Source organism: Convolutriloba macropyga, chromosome 1, assembly GCF_964194025.1.
Source record: "Convolutriloba macropyga chromosome 1, txConMacr16.3, whole genome shotgun sequence".
Classification (NCBI taxonomy): Eukaryota; Metazoa; Xenacoelomorpha; order Acoela; family Convolutidae; genus Convolutriloba; species Convolutriloba macropyga.
The window spans coordinates 34,843,070-34,869,842 of NC_134468.1; the positions used below are offsets into that span (position 1 = coordinate 34,843,070).

At 35.8% G+C, this 26,773-nt stretch overlaps 1 protein-coding gene across 3 annotated transcripts in view; it reads right to left on the reverse strand.

Moving 5' to 3' along the window:
* LOC142348397 (uncharacterized) overlaps nt 1-26,773 on the reverse strand; it is a 33,684-nt gene continuing 6,911 nt past the window's right edge. For 2 of the 3 annotated variants that reach the window (XM_075399745.1, XM_075399755.1), the window contains exons 6-7: nt 6,371-6,539; nt 1-409 (exon numbers count right to left, since the gene is read on the reverse strand). In XM_075399745.1, coding sequence (XP_075255860.1) covers nt 141-409; nt 6,371-6,539 — 438 coding nt within the window. In that variant the 3' untranslated portion in view covers nt 1-140. The remainder of the gene's footprint in view (nt 410-6,370; nt 6,540-26,773) is intronic. The other variant, XM_075399737.1, reaches the window with a different exon arrangement.

Below are 26,773 nucleotides of genomic sequence, written 5' to 3' on the forward strand. Positions count from 1 at the left end.
CACGTTTGAACTGATCGACCATCAAGTACATAATATTTGTTGGTGCATTATATGTACATTAATATTGGTTTGCAATTATTATGTGAGCTATGACGGTGATGGTCACTAACGGAAAAGATTCCATGATTCCATCAAGACATTTAGTTGTCTTGTTTTTGTCCTTGATCTTCACAATTATCCTCCAGTACATCTCTCAACCTGTTAAACTGTCTTTTCCCAATCAAGTAGTCTTGCAACACCAGCATTAGATTTCCATGCTGAGAGTTGAACAGTTTCATCTCTGACTGGTCCTGCTCAAGAGTCTTCTTCCTGCTTTCTCTAAAAGCCTTGTTCGCCTCATAAACATTGTCCTGTCTCTGTTCTAGTAAACGCTTCTGTCGTTCCAGGTCACGGATGTCTGTCTCAAGATCTGCTCAGCGTCAAAACAAATTTACATGACTAAACATCAGGTTTTATCAAAAATATAATCAAGATGAAATATAGTGCGGCAATACTTCCGAGCAGTTAATAATTCAAATTCAAGTATTAAAAAAGGATAAAACGCAAAATAATAAAAAATAGAAAATAAACGAGGCAAAACCAATTACTTATTTTTAGCGAGTTTAAAATGCACCTAAAAATATTTGCGCCGAAGTCAAATTATACATAAATTTGAACGTTGTTGCGAGCGCATGAACTTTAGCTCAACCCATGAAAAGACTGTACCTCGACTTGAACCAAGTGCTGGACTGTGTATCTATAGTCAAAGAGCCTTCCCCCCACCCCCCCCCCCCCACTAGAATTCCTAAACCTGGGAAGTATGATCATAAAAACCTTAGTACTGAGAAAAGTCTTATGGTAAGCTCAAATTCTAGAAAGAGCTGAATGATCCAGTAAGATCAGGAACCTTCTATTGCTCACAGACAACAAATGGAGAAAAATTTGTGATGAAAAAATCAAGATTATCACAATTGAAAGCGCGATCGTAACAACTCATCACAGTGTTGTGTCAACTCTAACTTTTCTGAAAATACTCAAACGGCTTTATCGGAATTTACTCTTTATGGCTATCCAATTTTTCGGAGATTTTTGTGTCAGAGTTTGTAGGAATTATTGATAGTTTTTTCAAAAAGGGCAAATTAAAAAATAGTCCATTTCATTTGTCGACTTAAATTGAACTAACTGATTAAGGTAAAAGAGAACTGCGAGCGTAAATACATATAGATTTCAAAATTGTAGCCCAGAAAGCATGGACAGTAGCTCAGAAGCCTCTTTAGCAAACTTATTGGACAGAAATGATAATAAACTCGGATAGTTTTAAAGATAGTGTAGATATACCCAATCAACTCCAGACGTTTTCTTGTAGACAACCGTATTCTATCAATGATTTAGTTCATTGCACCGTTATTGAAAAGGCGACAATGTTTTATAGCCAATGGTCTCCCTACACAATTGAGATGCAGAGCTAAACAAAATTTTGTCAAAAATAGCGACTGATATTAGATCAATCTAGTTGTTAAGAAATTTAATACAGCTCAAATTAAGAATTATGCTTTTCAAATCACTAGTCCTGTCTCGTTTGAATATCAGTGCGAATATCAGTGCGAATCGTTGTTAGTTTCGTCACACTGAGCAAAAATAGACAAAAAGTTGACAAAATTGAAATTGAAAAAATTGACAAAAAAAATCGACAAAATTGAAAAAATTGGCAAAAATAGACAAAAATTATCAGGGTTTGCTATATGCGCAAAAAATTTGATAACGGAAGAGATCCTCTATTGAGACTTAAGAATTTACCTGTAGAACTTTTTATTAAGAAAACTTCGCTTCAGTTTTTTAATTGATTAAGCACTACAAAGAAAGCACTGAAATATCCAAAAAAATTTTCAAGAATTTGGGAAAAAATTAGATAAGAGAAAACTATCGAAGTGTCCATTTATTGCCAAAAACTTTGTGTCAATGAAGAAACCGATCACAAATTAGAAAATTTTCTATAAAGTGTAAAGACGTACCAATAAAAAAAACCGGCAAGAAAAAACAAAAAAAAAACAAATTTAGGAGGGAGAAATTAATTAGACAACTGATTAAATTACATGAACATGTTCGAATAGATAGACAAGTACAAGGTGTCAGAACTTATCTCTACAAGTAATTTAAGGACCAAACTATTATATGTTTATAATTTGATCCCTAGAATATAAATGTTTAACCAACCTTTTTGTCATGGATATAAAATATTTGAATTTACATTTCATAGGTTTTAAAAAAGATGATTTATGTTTTTTAATGATGAGGTTGTGCACTCCTTCTTTAAATGTATTAGATGTTGAATATGGAATTTTAAATAATGCAACATTTTGACCGCAAGGGTCTTGCTTGTTATAAAAATTTGGTGAAGGGGGATAATTCTTCACCAAGTTATCTCAGAATGACATTTGAATGATAATTTTATATCATTTCCTTCACTTTATCACCAAAGTTAGACCATTTTACCCAAACAATTTAAATCAAAAGATTCTGTGAAGATAACGAGCGTTTTTTGGAGAGTTAAAACAAAAGATTTCAGTCTTTCGCCGTATTAATGCTACAAAAACAGATGGTCCGGGCAATAACTGTTTTTACCAAAAAAGTGATTAGAGGTTCAAAGTGTTTTGGTTTATACCATTAAAAGGAAAAATTTTTTAGATAAACTTGTATCAGCTCATGTGGAAACTGCCGGCTAATGCAAATCAAATGTTTTGTTTGAACAGCCGAGAGGAGGGCTGTAAAAAGGGGATTTTCTTTGTATGAGTGTGTTTGTGAGGGGGGCGTCGAAGGAGGGGTGTCAAACTCTTAAAAACTATCCTCACAGCATGAATTTGTCTCTCCTCGATAGTTTCGGCGAATCGCACAATTAGTAAATTAAAACGTAAAGCTCTGGGAGAACTCGCTGGAGATTTAATGCCCTCCGGGATTTACCCATTTGTCCGTTTTTGAAGACAAAAAGTTAAATGATCGGACAAAATAGACTATCAGACAAATAAAATGGTAGCACAAAAAAGTCGCATAAAAATGATTTAAACGACTAATATAGTCGGAAAAAACTTTGTTTGAGAACAATTAAAATCAACTAAAAGCTCAAATATAGCTCATATCTGTTATTGTAGAACATGCAAAAGATATTGAGTTATATTGAAACAACAAGAAGCCAAGGTAGCGGACTTCAAGAGAAAAATTTTGTTCTGCCATCTGAACATGCATTCTATGGAACATTTCTATGCATTTGGTTGGAGACAACAATTTGTTTGGAGATATCGTTTTGCAGGTCTGGAGATCTTTTTCAAATTGAAAAATTTGTTGTGTATTTTCCTTGTCAAAAGATCAATCATATGAAACAGAGCCGGCAGATTGCCGGAAAATATCCGCGATAGACGCTTGGAGATTAGCTGGAGATAGACATAGAGATTAAAGAGATTCGATAGACAGATCGACCACCACTCCTTTAAAAGACCACTAGACTTTTTGGGTCAGCTTTGGACTGTCATTTTTATGAGGCACATAATCTCTATAAGGAGAAAGCCCTAATAGGGCTTTGCAACATTAGGATTTTTTCCGTTTGGCCCCCTCAGCTTAGTTGGAGCATATTAATTGCACCCCTCAGATGCACGTGCAATATTTTTTACATAATGACTTACTATGTAATGGCACGTGTTTTGTAACTGGGGGGCGCATAACGTACTGGGGGCACAAACGGAGAAGATCGCAAAATTAATATTCAAAATCAAGACTCTAATAGTCAAGAATGAGGGCATATATGTTTGGCACTACATAAATGGACACTATTAACCTTTAACAAGTAAATTTATATAAAATTTACCGTTCCATAAGTGAGTTCAGAAGTCATTTCTTTGAGTGAGGAAAATCATTGAAAAAGTCAATTCCAAGAAGTCAGGGTAAGACGAAACAAAAATCTGTTAGACGAAGTAAAAAAAAACACGTACAATTCAAAAAATTTGCGTTGACTAAGCAGAAAACTAGACCAAAAACGACTATGAATGGATTGAAAAACCATTTAGAAAAAAATCCGATCCAAAAAATTGAAAAAAGTAAAAATCAAAGTGAAATAGCCGCATGTGAACAAAAAACCACTAGCGAGAAAGCGAATTTCTGTTCAAACACCGTTTTATTACTCAATTTTAAAATTAGAGCACAACTTATTAACGCCGCAAAACCACTCGCTTTTTTGCTCCACTTCCTGTTTCGGTATGAACAAAATCAGTACTCCAATTTGACTTCAAATATCATGAAAATGTGCGAACAGGTCCTAAAAAAACATAGCCGGAAGAATTCCGGAAACGACTCGAAGGAGTAAATTGCCCATACTTATGACTAAACAATTAGAACGACTATTTTGAATACTGAACCTCCAGAAATGATACAAAAAATTTGAGGAACATTTTGAACATTCAAAAACAAATTGAACAAAAAAAATAGAAAAACCTAATGAGTTTTCTTATGAGTACAAGGAAACATAAAGCCGAATAAAATTCCTTTGCAATTAGATTAACTAAAAGCTCACATAACAATAGGCAAGTCATAATAAGCTAAGAAACTTGTCTAAGATTGCAAAAGGAAAAACTGCAAAACAATATGATGAAAAATGGTTTAAAACTTTTCAATTTTTCTGTCAACTTCCCTAAGAAAAAAATGATTCCTACACAGAAAACCTTAGTCAATTGGTATCTGAATATTTCATAAGTAACAAGCTTCTATTCAAATCACACTTAAAGCTTTTAAACAAAAAAAAAACAGGCAAAAAATTGTTAAATTTCGTCTAAAAATCAGAAAAACTGATCAAAAACCTCCAAATTAGCATCAAACTCAAATTACTACTTGAATCCTTCAATTCCTATCGAAACAAGCCTAAAACTAATAAAGTATCGTAACCAAACCTGATAACCATCAAAAGTTGCAAAAAACTGCTTTTAAAAGCCGTACGTGAACAAAAAAAATTTCGCTCGATTCGAGAAAAATTTTTCACTCATCAATTTTTCGCTCTCTCAAAAATAGCGGTATAAACAAAAACCACTCTCCTTTTGCTCCGCTCTTCATTTTTGTTCAGCACCAAAATCACTTCAAACTTTTTCACGCGTTTCATTTCCTGCTTCAAAAATCACTCCAATAAAATTGATTAAAAAAAAGGACTTCTCCAATGCTCCTCTTCGAGTCGTAATAAAAAAGGACAGCGCCCCAATACAATTCAAATTCTTTGAATTGCAAAAAACTCTCGGGCGACATTAGCAGGTAACTTTCTAAGTGTTGTTCATAAAGAATATATATACAAATAGACTTGACTCAATTGGTGTAACTTTGAGTCATTTTTCTCTATTTCATTTAGAGGGTGAAGGGTCATTTTTCAAAAATTTATTTTGCTTGTTATTTTTACAAAAAAATAGCAAAAAAATGAAAATGGTTTCAAATTTCTCAATTTTTCTGTCAATTTTCCTAAGAAAAAAAATTATACCAAGAAAGCTTTAATCAATTGGCATCTGAATACTCCTTAAGTAACAAGCTTCTAATCCCACTTAAAATTCCACTTAAAGCATTAAAACAAAAAGAAAACAGGCAAAAAATTTTTAAATATCATCTAAAAATCAGCAGAAACTGATCAAAAACCTCCAAATTAGCATCAAACTCAAATTAACTGGTTGAAACATTCAATTCCTATCAAAACAAGCCTTATACTAATACAATATCATAATCAGACCTCATAACCATCAAAAGTTGCAAGAAAAACTGCTTTTAAAAAGCCGCACGTGAACAAAAAAATTTCGCTCGCTTAGAGAAAATTTTTTCACACATCAGTTTCTCGCTCTCTCAAAAATAGAGGTATGAACAAAAACCACTCTCTTTTCGCTCCACTTTTCATTCAGCTTCAAAATCACTCCAAATTTTTTCACGCGTTTCATTTCCCTCTTCAAATATCACTCCAATAAAATTGATTTAAAAAAAAGGACTTCTCCAATACTCCTCTTCGAGTCGTAAAAAGATAGCGCCCCAATACAATTAAAATTCTTTGAATTGTAAAAAAAAATTAGGAGCGCTATACTAGCCGCCTGGAATTGAGGACGCGGCTATTAAAAATTAACAAAGACAAAGTCGAGTTGAGGGGGGTATAATTTCCATACCTTAATAGCATGGTCGCGCACACTACTAAAGTCGACCCATTATCTTTCAATAGGTCACGCACGGTATATTCATACCCAATATCGGTCGACCTATTAGTAGTGACACGTCTCTTCATAGGCCGACCTCTCAAATAGGGTTTGCATCGATAATTGTATAGATTGAAGGAGAGAGAACAAACACTTCATTATTGTGTACTGCTGTACACACGTGGCCTAAAGCTAACCTTTGATTTGGAGTGCTAGTTCCTTCGTATCACTGTCAATCTGCTGTGCCTTCTCGTTTCCCAGACATTCTGCCGCGTGGAGGGAACATTTGAGGATGTCAATACTTCCCTCAGCCTCCTGTCTAACTCTCCCCAGAAGCAGACCACGTTCCGGCATGTCTACAGTCACCTATATGTGAAACGTTTCCATTTTAGTACTTGTTTATTTCTGAATCTTAAACTGATTCAGGTCAACTTTTGGCACTTCCCTTAGCGATGAGTGATAAGCTAATTTTCGAACGTAATAAAGAGGTGTTTTTGCACAAGTGGTTTGATGAGAGGTTAGGTTTGCGCCATTTGTTGAAATGGTCCTGTCGGAGGGGGGTTTGAGAAATGTCAGTTTGGGTGATGCATATTTTCCGATGGCAAACACTAGGTAGGAAAACTGGGAGGGGGTCGAGTTGGATTATGGGTATGTGGTAGAAAGAGGGTCCGCTAGGTTGAGGGTGGAGAGGGTAGCATTGGATGGGATGAAAATTTGCAAGACTCTGGCAAAATTGAAACTTCTTAAACTGAACTTTTAACTTTGAAAATACTAGCGTTTACAAACATAGTAAGCTAAACTCTGCATATATTGATGTCTAACTTAAGATTAAAGTAAGTCTGCATTCAAAAAGAAACAGGAGCAACATTTGCAGCAGACACATGTTACTATGACACAGGTTACTTTGACTATGATAAAGTGAATGGGAAAAATGTTGCAGTCGTCAAACACGTAAGCTGTTCGAGAGGTAGGTCACAATTTGGCAATGACTTCAGAGCATTAATGTAGCCTTGCTTAGAAAAGTCACGCGCAAGCTTAAAAATGCCTGCATCCACAGCGCCAGATTCGAGAAAGCCACTTTTTATTATATGCAGTACCAGATTTCAAATATTACAAGTTTTTTTTTCCAAGCGAGGATATTCTGACATACATCTCAAACCGCTACGTGACTCTAATCGAATACCATGTTTTCTCGAATCTTAATTAGTTCTATGTTCTTTCTATGTTCATTTGCTTTTGCCTTAACGTTGCGAAAAAAGTTGCTCGATCTCGACTTACACATTGAATTAAACAATGTTCCGATAGACTGTTTCAGCTACAACATGCATAGTTTTTTGAACAGTTCTGGCTGCCATATCAGCTTTAAATAACTAAGCTGACGAATGCTTGGATACACACTGGAGAGATTATGTAAGATTTTATCTCAGAATGAGAGATTAACAGTTTAAAATTGAAGTTAAATTGTTCAACCAAAAATATTTAAATGGAAAACTTCCCTCAATTTTGGTCAACTTCATAGCTTAGTTAGTAAACACCAATATTTTTCTTTATACATTGATAGGATAAACGTTAGATTTTTTGTAAAAAAATTCAATAAAAAATTATCGAGCAAACAGTTGGAATTATTGATTCCCATAGTGATGATAACTCAATCGACAAATTTGACAAACTTTTTATGTGGAAGGAAATGTTTGAACCTCATTATATTCTCACTTTAAAACAACTTATCAAAAATGGTTTATCAAGCTGCGGTGCACTTGAGCAGTGCACCGGTGACTTAGAATAATTTTTTGAATCATAAATGTGGTAGCCATTATGGGGTGATAATTTTTTAGACAAAATTTTTCACTTTTTTGCTTAGATCTATTTCACTAATACAGTGGTCCCTGTTTTTTCCAGACAAGTTAGGAGATAGAGTAAAAAATTTCCATCAGTAAACTGGATGTTACGATATTTATAGCATAGAACCAATTTGGGAGTAACTTTCAAAATTGGAGGAAAAAGTTGATTCTTTTTTTATTAATCATACGTTATGGTACGACCACCAATAATTGTTTCCTAGAAGACACAAAAATGCAATCAGAAACAAATTGCCATCATGCCCATAAGATTGTCAGTGAGGGCTTGGCAATACCTCTTCTTTCCGCCCTCAAAGATGAGGGTTGTTTACTGCTTTTGTTTGCTTCGCAGTGTTGTTTGTTTCGTATCTGTGGCGTGATAGCCGCGAGGTAAGGTATATGGTCCAATGATTGAGAGTTCAATCCCCTGCCTCCGTGAACCTGTCTATGTGAGGATGAGCTCTTACTTAACCATAGCTTCAGGTTGACTATAGCCTGACCAATGCTGGCTGCAATGATGGTACCACGTGAAAGTTTCAGACGCAAAAAAGTGTCTATCGTCGCCAAAAAGAGCCATGCTGCTCAAAAAATAATCAGTTTGAAATGTGGGGAATAATAAGAAAAAGGGCAGCTGAGAACAGACCACTGTAGGCCTAATGCTGTTCGCTGCGATTACGCAGAAGCCACAATTATTATTATAAATTAATTAATTATCTACTGATATCAGACAAATCAAAACAAAATATAACTGGTCAACGTCATTTGAATTGCTCTCAAGTGACGGGCGGTGAGGGGTTGGCTAGTCACTAGCTTAACCTAAGCAAGTCTATCTTCATTGGTCGGGGAGAAGATGAGATGAGGTTGAGGGGAAAGAATTGCCCTATTAAATAATTGCTCTGCTGCTGTTGGAGAACTGGGCCCTGGGAAAACACATAGACCTCAGGTCTTACCAGTCAGTTTATCCAGTGTCTCAAAACAAAAAGTCACGAAAACTGTTGGTCAGATAAAAAAAAATGATCAGAGGAAGAATCGGCTGTGCAAAAACTGCATTGAAAGGAACAAAAGGACGGATAATTCGATAAAGGATTTCAACCTAATGCTACCTAGAATCCGGAATAAACGATTTAACTTCTTCATTTGTAAAAGTCAATTGGAAATGGTAGAAGAAAGTTTTTAGGAAAAATTTCTAATACAAGGACTAATGAATGAAGATTGGCTTTTTTGCTTGGGATAGCTATGCACCAGAGAATGTATAACTTTTATAACGAAATAGGAACTTTTACACAATCGATTCTTCAAATCTGACGTCAATGAAACTTGTAAATCAATCCAATCGTGTACACATAACATTAAGTGAACATTAAGGGAATATTTTTTTCCGCTTTCCAACAGTTGATTGCTTTTATACATGAGTTAAATCAGCCAATAACAGACTGCAGAGATAAGATTTCTGTCGAATGAGATGGTTGTGCTGTTATAGGGCTGTTCTTATTGTATCATAATATTTTGATTTTCTGGAACACAACTTATGGAACACAATTTTGTGTTCATAAATTACAAAGAAGACCGTAATTGACAAGATGCGGATTTTGTTAAACAAATCTGCAATTTGGTCTGCTAGACAATAGTTGTGATATAGATTGCGGAGAACTTTAGTTAAAAAAGAACACCAAGACTGAACACAAAAAAGATGAATGGGACTTTGATTTCATACTTTAAACTTATTTTTAAATCAAAATTTTACACGACAATGTCTTTCAAGAAATATAGCTTCATAAAAATTCAGTTTAATTGAGCTATGTTGAGTTAAGAGTTCACTTTTTCAATTTGATTGAGGCAAATAGTACACGATCAAAAATTTATCAAACGGTTGACCTACAAAATGATATCAAAGAGAGTAACGAATGACCCTAAGCACACAAATTCAGCGGCAAAGTAGAAGAAGTTAGTAAGAAAATGCTTTTTGACTTCTTGAAATGTGTACAAATGATCGCAACAAAAAAAGAAAGACGAATTAAAAAAAACAAAGCATGACAAAGAATTTTCGTTGACTAAACAGAAAACTCAGAAAACTAGTTCCAGAACGAGGTATGAATGGATTGGGAAAACCATTTAGAAAACAATCTGATCCAAAAAATCGAAAAAACAGTAAAAATCAAAGTGAAATTGCAGCATGTGAATAAAAAACCACTAGCGAGAAAGTGAACAGATCTTAAAAAAAAATAGCCGGAAGAATTCCGGAAACAACTCGAAGGAGAAAATCGCCCATAATTATGACTAAACAATTAGAACAACAACTGTTAACCCGGCCCTCCTCAAATGCCATCAAAAACTTAAGGAAGAATAGAAACGGCTTTGAAAAACAAATTGAACAAAAAAAACTAGAAAAACTTAAGTTTTTTTAACTTGAGTTTTTTTAATAGTACAAGGAAACATCAAGTCGAATATAATTCCTTTGCAATTAGTGCAATGAAAAGCTTGCAAAACAAAGGGCAAGTCATAATAGGCTAGGAATATTGTCTAAGATTAAAAAAAGAAAAACTGCAAAAAAACATGAAAAGTGGTTTAAAGTTTCTCAATTTTTCTGTCAATTTTCCTAAGAAAAAAATGATTTTTACCAAGAAAGCTTTAGTCAATTGGTATCTGAATACTCCTTAAGTAACAAGCTTCTAATCAAATCCCACGTAAAGCTTTAGAACAAAAGAACAGGCAAAAAATCATTAAATTTTTAAATTTCGTCTGAAAAACAGCAAAAACTGATCAAAAACCTCCAAACTAGCATCAAACTCATATTAACTAGTTGAAACCTTCAATTCCTATCAAAACAAGCCTAACACGAATCCAATATCATAATCAGGCCTCATATTCATCAAAAGTTGTTAAAACTGCTTTTAAAAAGCCCCACGTGAACAAAAAAATTTCGCTCGCTTAGAGAAAATTTTTTCACACATCAGTTTCTCGCTCTCTCAAAAATAGAGGTATGAACAAAAACCACTCTTTTTTCGCTCCACTTTTCATTTTTGTTCAGCTTCAAAATCACTCCAAATTTTTTCACGCGTTTCATTTCCCGCTTCAAAAATCACTCCAATAAAATTGATTTAAAAAAAGGACTTCTCCAATACTCCTCTTCGAGTCGTAATAAAAAAGGATAGCGCCCCAATACAATTCAAATTCTGTGAATTGCAATAAACTCTCGGGCGACATTAGCAGGTAACTTTCTAATTGTTGTTTATAAAGATATATACAAATAGACTTGACTCAATTGGTGTAACTTTGAGTCATTTTTCTCTATTTCATCTAGAGGGTGAAGGGTCATTTTTCAAAAACTTATTTTGCTTGTTATTTTTACAAGCATCAAAAATCAATATTATAGAAATCGACTTCAGAATTTGCTTGTCATCAGTCAAAAAAAGGAACGACCCATTTTTGAAAAACAAAAATTGAAAAACATAGCCGGAAGAATTCCGGAAACGACTCGAAGGGAGAAAATTGGTCATACTTATGAGTAAACAACTAGAACAACAATTTTGAACCTTGACCCTCCAAAAATGCCATAAAAATTTACGGAAGAATAGAAACGGACTTCAAAAACAAATTGAACAAAAAACTTAAGTTTTTTTATTTTGAGGTTTTTTTTTAACAGTACAAGAAAACATAAAGCCGAATCAAATTCTTTTGGAATTGGAGCATTGAAAAGCTCGCAAAATAATGAGCAAGTCATTTTGCAAGTCATAATAGGCTAGGAAACGTTTGTAAGATTAAAAAAAGATAAACTGCAAAAAAAATATGAAAATGGTTTCAAATTTCTCAATTTTTCTGTCAATTTTCCTAAGAAAAAAAATTATACCAAGAAAGGTTTAATCAATTGGCATCTCAATACTCCTTAAGTAACAAGCTTCTAATCCCACTTAAAATTCCACTTAAAGCATTAAAACAAAAAGAAAACAGGCAAAAAATTATAAAATATCATCTAAAAATCAGCAAAAACTGATCAAAAACCTCCAAATTAGCATCAAACTCAAATTAACTGGTTGAAACATTCAATTCCGATCAAAACAAGCATTATACTAATACAATATCATAATCAGACCTCATAACCATCAAAAGTTGCAAAAAAACTGCTTTTAAAAAGCCGCACGTGAACAAAAAAGTTTCGCTCGCTTAGAGAAAATTTTTTCACACATCAGTTTCTCGCTCTCTCAAAAATAGAGGTATGAACAAAAACCACTCTCTTTTCGCTCCACTTTTCATTTTTGTTCAGCTTCAAAATCACTCCAAATTTTTTCACGCGTTTCATTTCCCGCTTCAAAAATCACTCCAATAAAATTGATTTAAAAAAAGGACTTCTCCAATACTCCTCTTCGAGTCGTAAAAAGACAGCGCCCCAATGCAATTCAAATTCTTTGAAATGTAAAAACATCAGGACAAATCCTGAAATGCAGTGCAAAAAATCTTATGAGCTGAACATCAGCTTCTTTTCTGCAACAACAAAATTAATGTGAGCTTACATGCGAACGAAAAGACAGAAAAAAAGGGAAAGAAACGCAAGGGCCTCACACCGAAAGAATTGCTATCGAAGTCTAGTGGAGCTCTGATCTAATTGAATTGCAGCATAGTTCAGTCGGAGCTGAAGGGAGATGAAGTAGCGTGGAGTAACTTGTTCACAAAAAGAACCCATTTTTGGAAATGTATAGTATTGAAGAAAGGAAAATAATTATCTCTGCATTGTAAACATTATTTAGATCAATTCAAGCCTGATTAGCAACCGTTGGAGGATGCTGCGATTGAACTACAGTTTTGAATAGCCATTTTAAAAAAATCTAAGTATTTTTTAATAATTTTTGAAATTTCATATTTTCATTTATAAGAAATTAGATATTTTTTGCGTTGTTTCTGTTAGCAAATAACCTGAATTTAAACAAGGCTTTCCTCTGTTGAACTTGAGTCGTTCATTTAAAGCAACCATTGTTAGCATGAACAAGAACAATGCTAATTTGAAGTGAATGTGCCATTTTATGATTGTCTAAAAGCTTAAAAAATAAATAAAAAACCAAGTGAAGTCGAACGAGCGCTGAGACGCAAAACCCGAAATAGCATTATTGTTTCATGACAACAAATGGTAATAAGAATTATACGCTATCAACTGACAACAAGACATATAATCGCTAATACCTCATTAGGAAGACAATTGGGAATGTCATTAGCGAGGCCAAGTAGGAAATCAAATTGAACATAAATATGAGCAAAAATCTAAATTAATAAAATCTTTTAAACACAAAGAGTGTGTGCGTCATCAAGTCCCTTAACTATGAATTCAAACCGGTAATTGTTTCTCACACATGGTACACAAGCAACCGTTGGGACTGTCATAACTACGACAAAGTAGTATGGCAACATAAACAAACCTGTGAGCACGTTTTATTACATCTGTTATTTGTGAATAACAGGCAAAAAATGAAAATTAGAAGTCCAATTGTCGCACATTTCTCCTAGAAAAGCAAAAACCAGCTGTGGTGGCTTAGCTCACTAATTCGATAACTAAATTGAGTGGCGCTACAATGCCATTTCAGGCATTAAAGCTAGAATAGCATGATAAGCGAAATTTAATGATACATTCTATCGAAGCCATAGAAATTTGTTCACTTTGTTCAACATTTATAATTAGCAGCTATTATTACAACGCAATCGCCATACATGAGGTTAAACTGAAACTCAAACTCGAACTAAGCTATTATTGCCACGTATTCAAGTGTTGACAATCAAACAAATTGAGCTCAAATGGAGCAAGAGATAGCCAACTTCGTAAGCTAGATTCGATGAATCCTGCAATATTCTTATCAATTCAGAGAATGCGGGCACCGTATGAGATATCTCAAACCCCAATCGCAGTATATTCAGAGAATCTTAAAACATAGTGATCTACAATCAATCAGAGATGCAGTTTTGACATGTACGGCAGAATAAATAGAGCATGAAAAACTACCAAAATTCAGTTGAAATTCGTTAATTTTGTCCTATTTTATTTGACATACCGTCCATATTGAAGCACACTTTCCTGAGCGGTAAAATATTTGTTATAGTGTTTTGTTTCTTTAGATCATTTTAGTGATTTTACAGTTTTAACTAAACTTGGACTTGTTGAACAGGGAATTAATTTTGAATTTCCCCAAAACTTTCTTTCTGAGGAACAAAGTTCCTAAGTAAGAGAAACTTTGTGCTAAACACGAGGTCAGTTGCTCTTACTGGTTTTAACGAAGCCTACTATAGTTCAACATTGGTGTTATTGAAACCAATAGAGAGACTTCCTAACTTTGAAGTTAGAAAATTATTACCACTTTTGTCAGATTTGCAACTGGTAAGAGAGCCCGTTTAATAGCTGCTATCTGAAGCAGGTTGAAATTTTGCATAGTTATAGCTACCGACCAAATTATAGGGCTACAGTTTGTACGAACGGGATTTCCTAAGCTCCTAAATATATTGAGTTATGAACAGAAACTCAACAAAAATTTGATTGTTTCAATTCGAATTATTTTGTTATTCTAATAGAAATAGGTTCGTTATACAGCAAAGCTGAGCAATTAGTTATTAAAGTTAATAGAGCTAAAAATAATGCAAAGGTAATCTACAGTATAGCGGATAATAGAGTTCACAAAAGTTAAATGCAAAAGCACAAAATCCGGACAGATTTGAAACTGCTGAAACGAACTGGGCGGTGTAAAGTTTTCCTTGTCTTCGATAGGAGAGCAGCCGTTACATTTGGTCCGCTGACCCGGGCAGTGGAATGCAAACTGCTGTCCAGTCTGATGAAGAGATTTCCAAAGGCACCCCCAAGGAGAATCAAACAAATCAACAGCGCAACGCCAGTGAGGCAGAGCGAAAATTGTGAGTGCAATTCACAAGAGACGTTGAAGAATTAATCTTGCTTAAAAGGAATAAGCAATGCCAAATCAAATAGCAACCAAGCAATCGAAGCACAACCCGTAGAGAGGAACTTCAATCAAGAGCTCAAAGATACGACAAAAAAGATTTAGTAAAAGAAGTTAAAACTAAAACAGGGATTGGCTAAAAAAACAATTGAAGATTCAGATCGACCCTGAAAACTAAATGTCCACTACCTACAGACTGTTCACCTTCTAGAGGAAAAAATACCCAAGCAACTGCAGCGTCGAAACAAACTTCTGCCCTACCAAGCAAATTTTGTTGAAGAACATATGAAAGAGGCAAAGAAGTGCAAGGCAATATTGAGCTATAATTGGCTTGCATACATAAGCAAAGTCCCGCAACCAACAATGAATGCAGAGGAAAGCAACGCAATTCAAGCAGTGAACGACACCGAGAGTAACAGCAACTACCCAGCCGACAATCCAGTTGCACAAACAGTGCAGAGTGGAGCAACAGCAAGTGGCCTAGAGACGGAGAATGTTTCGGAAAAATCTTCAGCAAGCAAAGGCGCGAGGTAAGGATGATGAAATTTCATATCTAATTCGAAATCAAGATGAGACTAGAGCAGGCACGGTTCGAGCCGAGGAGGCTAGAGCTGGAAATTAAAATGGGGGAATTAGAAACCAAGCATCACCTACTGGGGGAAGAGCATGAGCTAGAGCGCAAAGTGAAGAGAACAGCATTACAGAAAGATGCTGTTTGTTTCCAGACAACTAGTGCTCGAAACAAGTCACCCTTCAACTGGACGCCAAAGACAAGAGAGGTCTCCGACTGGGCCAGTAGGATCGACCAACTTCTAACACCAGATCGATCATCAGCTCGCTTCGAATTAACCCTTGAAATGAACAGTCATAGTCACTTCTCAAGATATTGAAGTTCACGAGACCGTTCCTCGAGTGTTGAAGACCCAAAAATTTCCCCCAAAGCCGGTCAAGGATACAGAATTGGCCATTCAGGTAGCAGTAATCTACCAAAGCTGAAATTGAACAACTTCGACGGAACACCTCTCGAATGGCCGGATTCGTTAAGTATGTTCATTGCTACAGTGGACCAACGCTCACTACCAGACTCAGAGAAGATGAGCCACCTGACTGTACTGACAGGCAAGTTAAGGTCAGCAAAATCTGGAATGGGCTGTTCTGGACAGTTCTATGGTGCTGCATGGAACATTCTGTAGAGGAAATTTGGAAGGACTCATGTGATCAATGATGCACAGCTGGAGAGTCTTCGCAAGGCTAGTCATGTGAAACCTCACAGCTCAACAAGTCTGATCATTTTCTCAGTTACTGTTTCAATTTTTAAGAATGTGCTCAAAGAGTACACGCAGATTGGTGATCTGCAATCAAGCTCGACACTCTATGGCAGCAGACAAACTACCTCATGTTCTCAAAGAGAAGTGGTGGGTCTATGTTGATGATAACGATGAAGATTGGACTGATCTGATTACGTTCAAAAAATGGTTATCTAGGAGAGCATTCGTGCACGAAGGGTTTCCAGCTTTCAAGGGAGAGCGAAGAGAAGAAGACCAAAGAAGTCCAAATAGAGACACGTGTTTCTCGAAAGCATTGAACTTCAGTGCTAGTTCGAACGTGAAAGAAAGCAAGCAAATGCAAAATGATCATTGTCGGCTCGCTGATGGCGCTCAAGTTTTTAACTGTCCACTATTCATGAGTGTGAACGACCTGTACGCGGCAGTGAGGAATCAACGCTTATGTTATGGATCTCTAGGCAAGGGACACGCAGTCAAAAACTGTAAAGTCAATGCGTGGGGCATCAATGGATGCATCAAGAAGCACAACAAATTGCTAAACTCAGAAAACCAATTGGACGAGGGCACTCACGCGGTTAACTTAAGCGGAGCAACAGTCAACCAGAGTAACGAAGTTACAAGCTTTTTTCAGATAATTCCTGCCTCAATACAAAACGGTGGCAACAGGCGTAACACCTATGTTTTTGTCGATAGCGGATCAACAGTTTCATTCATCGATCAAAGTATACAAGAAAAGTTACAAGCCCAAGACACCAATTTGACGCTCAACATAACTGGCAAACACGACACAAAGGACCTGTAGACAGATAACGTTCCTCTCAAAATAAAGGGACTACACTCAAAGATGCATTCAATGGAAGCGTTTGCACACCCATCAATTTTCTTGGGAAACACAAACTACACCTACAACAAGCTGAAGTAAATCTTCAATCACTTGAGTGTTCTACCCAACAAAAGCTTTAACATGATGGAAGTTGGCATCATCCTTTTTCAAGATGCTTATGAGCTACAACGCCCATTGGACTACAATATAGGAACATGATGTGAACTTTTTGCCGTTCTAACAGAACTAGGATGGGTGGTCAGTGGACTCATGACGGGCAAAAGAAGACAAAATGTTTGTCACTTCGCCTTCACAGAAGATGTGAAAGCGGTCAAGAATATCCAAAACTGGTGGGACATTGAAACCTTTGCTTCCAAAATAAACGTCGTCAGTCAGTCAAAGAAGAAGCTGCAGGCACAAAAGATGCTAGAGAGCCTGGCAGATTAGGGCGTGTTTGCAATGTTGCATCAAAGTACGAAGAATTATGCCAAAATGACAAGCTACAAGCAGGACGTGATCTGCTACCTGGGTTGATTGGAACAATATTCAGATTCCGTGAAGGACCAATAGCCCTGAAAGCTGACATTGAATCAATGTTCCTACAAGTGAAAGTTCCCAAACAGAATAGAAGTTGCATTAGGCTCTCATGGCGTCCAAGGACTAACAAACTTGTTCAGATATACGAATATCAACGTCAATTAATTGGAGCTAACAGTTCTCCATCTTGTGCAAACTACTTTCTCCAGCGAGTGGGACTGAAGAACGAAGAAGAGTATCCAATTGCAGCAAAGGTAATACAAAATAGCTTCTACATAGACGATTTCATCAAATTGGTAGAAAACCGGGAGTAATCATTTGAAGTCTTCAATCAACTACAACCTCTTCTCTCAAAACAAGGATCTGAACACAAGAAATGGAAAATCAACAGCGATGCAGATATCAGAGCAATCCCAGAAGGCTTGAAGTCAATCAGCAACAAGAAACAAGTCGAACCTAATATAGAAGGTTATTCAGAGCTAGGACTACAATGGACTGTTGCTAATGATAGTCTTCAAGTATGTAGAGGTGCAAACAACGAAATTGAAGCACCCATAACCCTGAGGAAGATTTTGTCAATGGTTTCTTTAGTATTCGACCCGATTGGATTGTTTGCGACGTTCAGTGTCCACATGAGATGACTCCTAAAAAGCATCTGAATTAGGAATGGACAACATTGAGTTAGCAAAGTGGAGCCTGGTGAAGAAGAAGAGTTCCTGAGATAGAAAAAAAACTTCCAATTGTAGCTGAAACGAGCATTGATAGAAGATACTTCAATAGAGAGAGGGATAAAACAGAACTAAATGTGTTTGCTGACGCATCTGAAGACACGATGTGTGCAATGCTTAACTACGACCTCAACCAAAGCAGTAGTTAGCGAATTTAGCATTTGAAACTGCAAAATGCAGAGTGTCACCGATGAGGCATCTCTCAATACCAGGACTGCAATTTCCAGCGACAGCAATGGTAGTACAGTTGACGAAACAGATAGACAGGGAATACGATATGAAGCTACAATGTTGCAACTATTGGTCAGATGCAGGTCAGTATTGCAGTGAACACACAGCTCCCATTGTAAACATCATGTTTGTTGCCATTCGAGCGGCTGAGATATTTGTCAAAACTGACGTTTCACAGTGGAAACAAGTGAGCTGTATCAGAAACCCAGCGGATATTGGCACGAGAGCGTTGAACATTGAAGAGATCAGGAGGGGTGAGTGGCTCACTTGAAATACCAAAAAGCAGCAAAGCTTACAATTTTCACCTTTTCTGGATGAGGAAGGACTTATTTGTGCCAAAGACAGAATAGACAAAAGTCAATTGGACTTCAACCCAAAGCATCCAATATTGCTACGATGGAACAATCACACAAGAACAACCAACAAGAGGGTAAACAGCTTCTAAAAAAATTGTTCAGCAGATGTGCATACGAAAAAACTACGATCAATTAAGAACAAGTCAGTTAACTGCAGAAAGAGCAGAGCACAAAAGATGATACCAGCAATGGTAAATCTACCCAAAGAGCGTCTATGCTTCAACAGCCTCTAAAATTGTTGGAGTTGATTAATTTGCAGCTTTCATTGTGATGATTGAGCGATGATACGAAAGGCGTTGGTGTTGTCTGTTCAGATGTCTAATTTTGAGAGCGGTACATATGGAAGTGGTACCCGAATTAGAAACAGATAGCTGTCTCAATGCAATTATGAGACTTATCGCATGATGAGGCAAACGAGTACAATCATAAGTGACAACGGAACAAATTTTGTTGGATCTGAACAATAGTTTGCAGAGTATGTTGCGGCATCGAACAGAGAAGGGATCGAAGAACATCTAATTCAACGAGGAATCAGATGGAAGCTCAACCCACCCGCAGCACCTCACTTTAGAGGAGTATGGGAACGTTCGGTCAGAAGTTGCAGAAAAGCAACGATTAATGCCGTTTTGAGGAACAGATCAGTCACCCAGGATGTTCTTTCAACAACGATGTGTTTTGTAGAGCAGACGTTGAAAACAAGACCGTTGACTACTGTCAGTCAAGATATTAATGACTTAGAAGCATTGAACCCCAATCAGTTCTTGCCCGGCAACAAGAACGTTTCCTTATGCTATCTACCATGGGCAGAAAAATTTGTGGATCTTAGAAGGCTCTTCCGACAAACTCAAGAATATGCAAATCTCATATGGGACAAACTTTGTAAAGAATATCTGCCAATTCCGAATAACCGGCTAAAATGGCGATCTACGATGAACCAAGCCCATAAAGAAGGCGATCTCGTTTAGTTGATCGTAGACAGCAACAAACCTGGATATAACAATCTGTGTCGAGATACGGAGACCATCGATGGGTCTGACGGTGTGATTCGATCAGCGATAGATCTAGCGAACGCCTGAGTGGACAAGAGACCAGTAGTGATACTCGCCCCAGTACTACTTGGAAAAGATGTTATCGCTATGGAACACAGGGCCGGCGATGTGGTGGCTGTGCTTACTAATTCAACAACCAAATTGAATGCCACTTCAAGGCCATTTCAAGCATTAAAGCTAGAGTAGCATGAAAAGCGAAATTTAAGAACACATACTATCGAAGCAATACGGATTTGTTCACTTTGTTCAACATTTATATTTAGCAACTATTAATAGAACGCAATCGCCATACATGAAGTTAAAATGAAACTCACACTCGAAAAACGCAATTATTGGCACGTATTCAAGTGTTCACAATCACACAAATTGACTTCAAATGGAGCAAGAGATAGCCAACTTGGTAAACCAGATTCGATAAATTTGCAATTCACCTACAAATTCAGAGAGTGCAGGGCACCGTATAGGTTATCCCGAACCTCAAACGCAGTGTATTGAGAGAATCTTACGATATAGTGATCTAAAAGCAATCAGAGATGCAATTTGGACTTGTACGGCAGTGTAAATAAAGGTTGAAAGACTACCAAAAGTCAGTTGAAACCCGTTAATTTTGTCTTACTAAATTGACATACAGTGCGTATTGAAGCACTCTTCGTTGAGCGGTAAAATTATTTGTTATCGCGTCCTAATTCTATATATTATATTTTTGATTGTACATTTTTTACTTAACGTGGACTTATTGGAAAGAGAATTAACTTTAATAATCTCATAACCTTCTCTCTGAGGAGCAAAGTTCCAAAGTAAGAGAAATTTTGTGCAAAGCTGCACATAGACAGTTGCTCTTACCGGCTTTAACGAAGCCTACTCTAGGTCAACATTGGTGTCATTGAAACCAATAGCGAGACTTGCTAACTTTGAAGTTAGAAAATTATTATTTTTTATCTGATTTTTGACTGTTATGAAAGCCTGTTTAATAAATGCTAACTGAAGCAGGTGGAAACTTTGCATAGTTACAAGCCAAATTATTGGGCTACAATTTGTAGGAACGGGATTTCCTAAACTCGTTTTTTAATTTCAATTATTAACAGAAACTCAACAAAAATTGAATTTTTCAACTTGAATTATTTTGTTATTCTAAGAGAAACAAGTTTGTTATAAAGTGAAGCTTAGCAATTGATTATTGAAGTTAAAAGAGCAACAAGTAATGCAACGGTAATCTACAGTATAGCGGATAAAACAGTTCACAAATTTAACTGCTAAAGACAATATCCGGACAGATTAGAAACCGCTGAAACAAACTGGGCGGTGTAAAGTTTTCCTGGTCTTTGATAGGAGAGCAGCCGTTACACCACCCACAAAAACACCAACTTCTCTATTTCTTCATTTTTAAAGCGATAGAAAATTCACATTGACATCAAAAAATGTAAGGAAATGTTCATTAAAAAGGCAGCACCACAATACCATACAGGTCCTTAGGATTGAAATTAAGAGCCACAATGAGACAAAATAATAGCCTCGCTATCGCTGAATGCTTGTTGAAAATGTATGATACAAGTCTGCATTTGAATTTATTTTTCTGATACAAGTCTGCAATTTACAGAATTGGTGTCTATCCAAAGAACAGGCTTTCACTCACAAACATAACCTAAAAACTGCCGGAAAATAGTCGCGATAGACGCTTGGGGCCTTCCATGAATTGAAACAACTAAAGAGATTAGATAGACAGATCGACCACCAGTCCTTTAATAGACCACTAGAGTTTTTGGGTTCGCTTTGGACTGTCATTTTTTTAAGACTCATAAGCTCGATAAGGAGAAATCCCTAATAGGGCTCTTCAAAATTAGGATCTTTTCCGTTTGTGCCCCCTCAGCTTAGTGGGCGCATTTTATTTGCACCCCTCAGATGCACGTGCAATATTGTTTACATAATGACTTACTATGTAATGGCACGTAATCTGTAACTGAGGTGCGCATAACGTACTGGGGCACAAATGGAGAAGATCACAAAATCAATATTCGAAATCAAAAGTTCAAGACTCTAATTATCAAGAATTAGGGCATAATTGTTTGGCACTACTTAGATGCACACTATTGACCTTTAACAAGTAAATGTTCACACAATTTAAAGTTCTGTAAGTGAGTTCAGAAGTCATTTTTTTGAGTGAGGTAAGTCATTGAAAAAGTCAATTCCAAGAAGTCAGGGTAAGACGAAACAAAAATCAGGGTTAGACGAAGTAAAAAACATAGCAGGACAAGTCCTGAAATACATTTCAAAGAATTGAATGAAAATTTCAGACGTACTCTACCTGACCAGCAGATCAATTGAACAATGCCTGCCAGAACACAAAAATCATCAAAAAAATTGAGAAACTAAAAAGAATCAAAACTAAAGAAAAACTCATTGCTAAAACTCTTGAAGCTTTTAAACCTAAGGCAAATTTTTTCCCCTTTAATAACACCTATTTCAAAAATATGATCAAAACCAATTTTTGTATTTGATATCAGTCCAGTATTATATCTGCAAGACCTGAAAAATATTCATTAGCCCTTGAAGCTCGATTAACTCGAAAATGGCCAAAAAAACTTAAGAAAAAAAAGAAATCAATTGCAAATTATAAGGAAATGTTGCTGAAAAACGTGATATAAATATCTTAGAATCATTTCTGTGTCTCTAGAGGCTATCCAGTAACCCAATTGCAAGCTTTAAAAAACTAGTTGGCTCATAGATCGATTGACAATAATTTTTAGAAAAAATTTCAAACTTCAAAAAATAGAAATTCGTTCTATTAAAATGTTGAAAGCCAATCAATTGCCCCGTAGCAACTATTTAATGACATACTGTCAAACCCTGGATGAGGTTAACTGGCCACTGAGGTAAGAAAAAAACAAATAAAACTTGATAAAATTCCAAATTCTATCAAAAAAACTTTTATAAGTCGAAAGGTTAAATTGTTGAAAACAAATCCATTGAAACTGAAAACCATGCAGTAACTTTTCATCGGATGGTGGAATAGGTTTTCTTGCACTTGAGAATGGACGAATATCAAAAACTGTCAAAAACTATAGGAAACCTTATAAAAGTTGCAGATCTTATCAAAAAAATTCTAAACTTCGAGATTTCGAGACATTAAAAAGTTAAAAAGCATTCCATTGTTAGTAGAAACTATAAATTGCCCTATTAACAAACCTCAAAGGAGACTGACTGGTCCCTAAAACTGGAAAAACTCAAAAAATGACAAAAAACCTGAAAAAATTGCAAAAATTTGTATCAGTTTGTGTTTGTAGTACCATGACATATAACTCATAAAATGATCATAACAAGCCATTTTGTCTCGCAAAAGGCTTTCAACAACTTTTAAAAACTTCAACCTAAGGTTAATCAAACAAAAAACTCAAAAAAAATCACGAAAAACATGAAAAATTGCACCATTTTGAGCCGAAAAACTCCTAAAAACGACCTTTTAACCTTAAAGTAAGGCCATCCCAGCAGCTGCACCACTATAAGCTCTTGAGGGACTACTAAAGCCCACTTTGGGCCTCTAATGAATCTTAATGCCCGCTGGGCTTTACCTGTTTATCCCGTTTTGAAAGATCATAGTCATTGAAAAATGTGTGAACACATCTCAAAAAACAAATACAGCGCACAAGTACAATTCAAATTCTTTGAATTGTAAAAAAAAAAATTAGGAGCGCTAAAATAGCCGCCTGGAATTGAGGACGCGGCTATTTATCAACGAATGTGTCATTACAAGTAAGGAATCGTATGAAAATTGACCAAATAACAAGAAAAAAGAAGATTAAAAGAGTGTGAACTTTATAACCAAACATTTTTTCCCAAGCATAATTACATTTCGCATAAAATGGGACCGTATATTTGGCGTATTAACGATCTGTTCATATTCAATTATGTTTAAGTGAACTGTTTTAACATACCCGGCAGATTGCCGGAAAATAGCCGCCATTGATTCCAATAAGCATGATTGGGATTGAAAGAATAGAAGATATTGAAAAAAAAAGATTTTTGTACAAGAACATTTTTAAGTCCTATTTATTTTGATGGCATTTCGTAGTTGAACATAACGTTCTTCTGTTTCTTAGAGAGAGGCTACAGGGGCCACTATCCATACCAATAAGCATTAGAGATGGTAACTAAGACTTATAGGAACGACGTTCAAATAGCGAGCATCTAAAATTGGGCATTATGGGTTTATTCCGTTTCTACTTCTGACTTCAATTTTTTATACTGACTCTGTTCATTTTGAATTGCTTTGTTGAGCAACTGATGTTCACAATCACTTTTAGCAGAACGAGAGAAGAGAGAAACTAGCCTAGAGAAGTCAAAAAGATATCACGCAAAATGTTGAAAAAGCGGCAAAATGAGGTAAAGCGAAACATCTTTTTTATTCGACGAAGTAAAAAAACAAAGCCGGAAGAACTTCGGAAACGACTCGAAGCGAAAATCCATTTAAACGCCATCAAACTACTCATCAAACAAAACGTGCCTTCACTAATTTATGATTATTTTCAAACAAAGTCATGAAACAAAAAAGTAAAAACAATAAAATCAAATCTGCTAAAATATAAAAAATCTGATCAATTTTTGTTATAAATTGAGATCCCGAAAAAACTATCTCTGCCAAAATAACTTCATCAAAACAACTAGTATTTTAAAAACCACTTATGTGAAATTTGAAAAAATACTATTGGCTAAAACTATGAAAAAAAAACTCTTAAAAACAACTTTCACTGAAAAACTGGAAAAAGTTACTATAATTTTTAATTTTTCAAAAACAAGAAAATCCAAAGCAAAAATCCCTTTAACCAATCGGGTATGCAGATGCTAGCAAAACAATAGGCAAGTCATAATAGGCAAAGAAAATTAGCTAAAAAAAGAAGAAAAAAAGAAAAACTGCAAAAAATTAAGAAAAATAGTTCCAAATTTCGCCATTTTTTTGTCATATTTCTCAACAAAAAATGATTCTTACCCACAAAACGGTAACCAATTGTTATCATAAAATTGCTTAAGTAGAACAGGTTTCTTCAATACGAATTTGAGCCAGTAAAACAAAATAATCGTCAAAAAAACGCAAAAATTAGCCCGAAAATCAGCAAAATACATTAAAAACCTCCGACTTATCATAACATTCATATTAATTTCCAGAAACCTTCAAACCATTACCGAAACCAGCCTAAAATTAAAATCATAACCAAACCTCTTAACCAATATAAATGAAAAAACTGCTTTAAAATGCCGCACGTGAACTAAAACATAACCGACTAACGTCGGGCGAATTGCTCTCAAACGACCGGCGGGCGGTTGTCAGCACCTAGCCACTGTTTAGTGAGGTTAGCTTTCGCTTGATTGAAGAGGCGTGAGGCTAGGGTAATAGACGATATTATCACGCCACATAACAGCCGCTGAAGTCAACAAAAAAGTTAAGGAGAGAGAGAGAGAGAGAGAGTGCTAGGTAAAACGTGAGCGAGAAAGAGAAGGAAAGAAACGCCAACCAACACACACACAGAGAGAGAAAGAGAGAGAGAGAGAGCTAGAATTTTTTTCCATGAGATTCTAGCCTTGTTAGTAACTAAATCACAAAAAAAACTGAAAGTGCAAAATTCAGAAGAAAACTTTTTACACATTTCGCAGTGACGAAAATGTTCAAAGAACATTTTTTTTGCCTCTGGATTTTTGTCATGTAACCCATCTGCAAGACTTAAAAAGCTTCTTTGGCCAGTATTAATCGTTAAACTCAAAAAAGGACTCAAAAACTGCAAATAAAATGACAAAAATTTCAAAAAATTTGAAAAAATCATAAGTTTTATTAAAAAAACGATAAAATTTAAGATAATAAAAAATTTAAAACTATTCTATCGCAATAAAAATTGTTCAGTAACCTATTATCAAAGCTTATACGTGGTTTCTTTGGGGCTGGAAGAACTTAAATAATGACATATTCTGAAAAATTTGAAAAAAAAATTCAAGTTTTATCCAACAATTGCTAAAAATCGTGATGTTCAAATGTTGAAAAACATTCTATTACCACTAGAAACTATGCAGTAACGTATTATCAAACCTTTCAGGAGATTGTGTGAACCCTGAGGCTGAAAAATCTTGAATAATGAAAATAAATGTCAAAAAATTTAAAATATAGCAATTTTTGTCAAAAAAAATGCTAAAATTCGTGATGTTTAAATCTTGAAAATGATTCCATTACTTCTAGAAACTACATAGTAACCTATTATTAAACCCTCGAGGAAGTTCCTTGGCTCTTGAGGCTGGATAAACCTAAAAAACGACAAAAACTTTCAAAAACATTGAAAAAATTTGCAAAATTTATCAAAAAAATGCAAAAAACTCGCAGTGTTGAAATGTTGAAACCATTCTATTACCACTAGAAACTATTCAATAACCTATTATCAAATCCTAGAGTAGATTCCTTGACACCTAGGGCTGCTAGGTCTGAAAAAACTTAAAAAACTGACAAAAATTTTCAAAAATCTTGAAAAAAAAGGTGAAAATTAGTATAAATTTGCGTTTTTAGCTAGCGGTTGTCCGTCAGTAGCTAGCCACGGGTGGGGGGAGGGTGCACGGGGGTGCCGATGGGGGTGGCGACAGTCGGGTGGGGAGGTGGGGGGCAACAGTGCGGTGGGGGGGCAATAGTGGGGGGGTCAGCAGTAGGGGGGGTGGGGGGGGGGGGTCTTCAACCTCTGAGAACCGCTGTTCACACCATAAGTATAAGACTCCAAAACTGTTTGAGCTGAAACAGAGCTAAAAGGCTCTAAGAGCACTTAATGCCCGCTGGGCGCTACCTGTTTATCCCGTTTTTGAG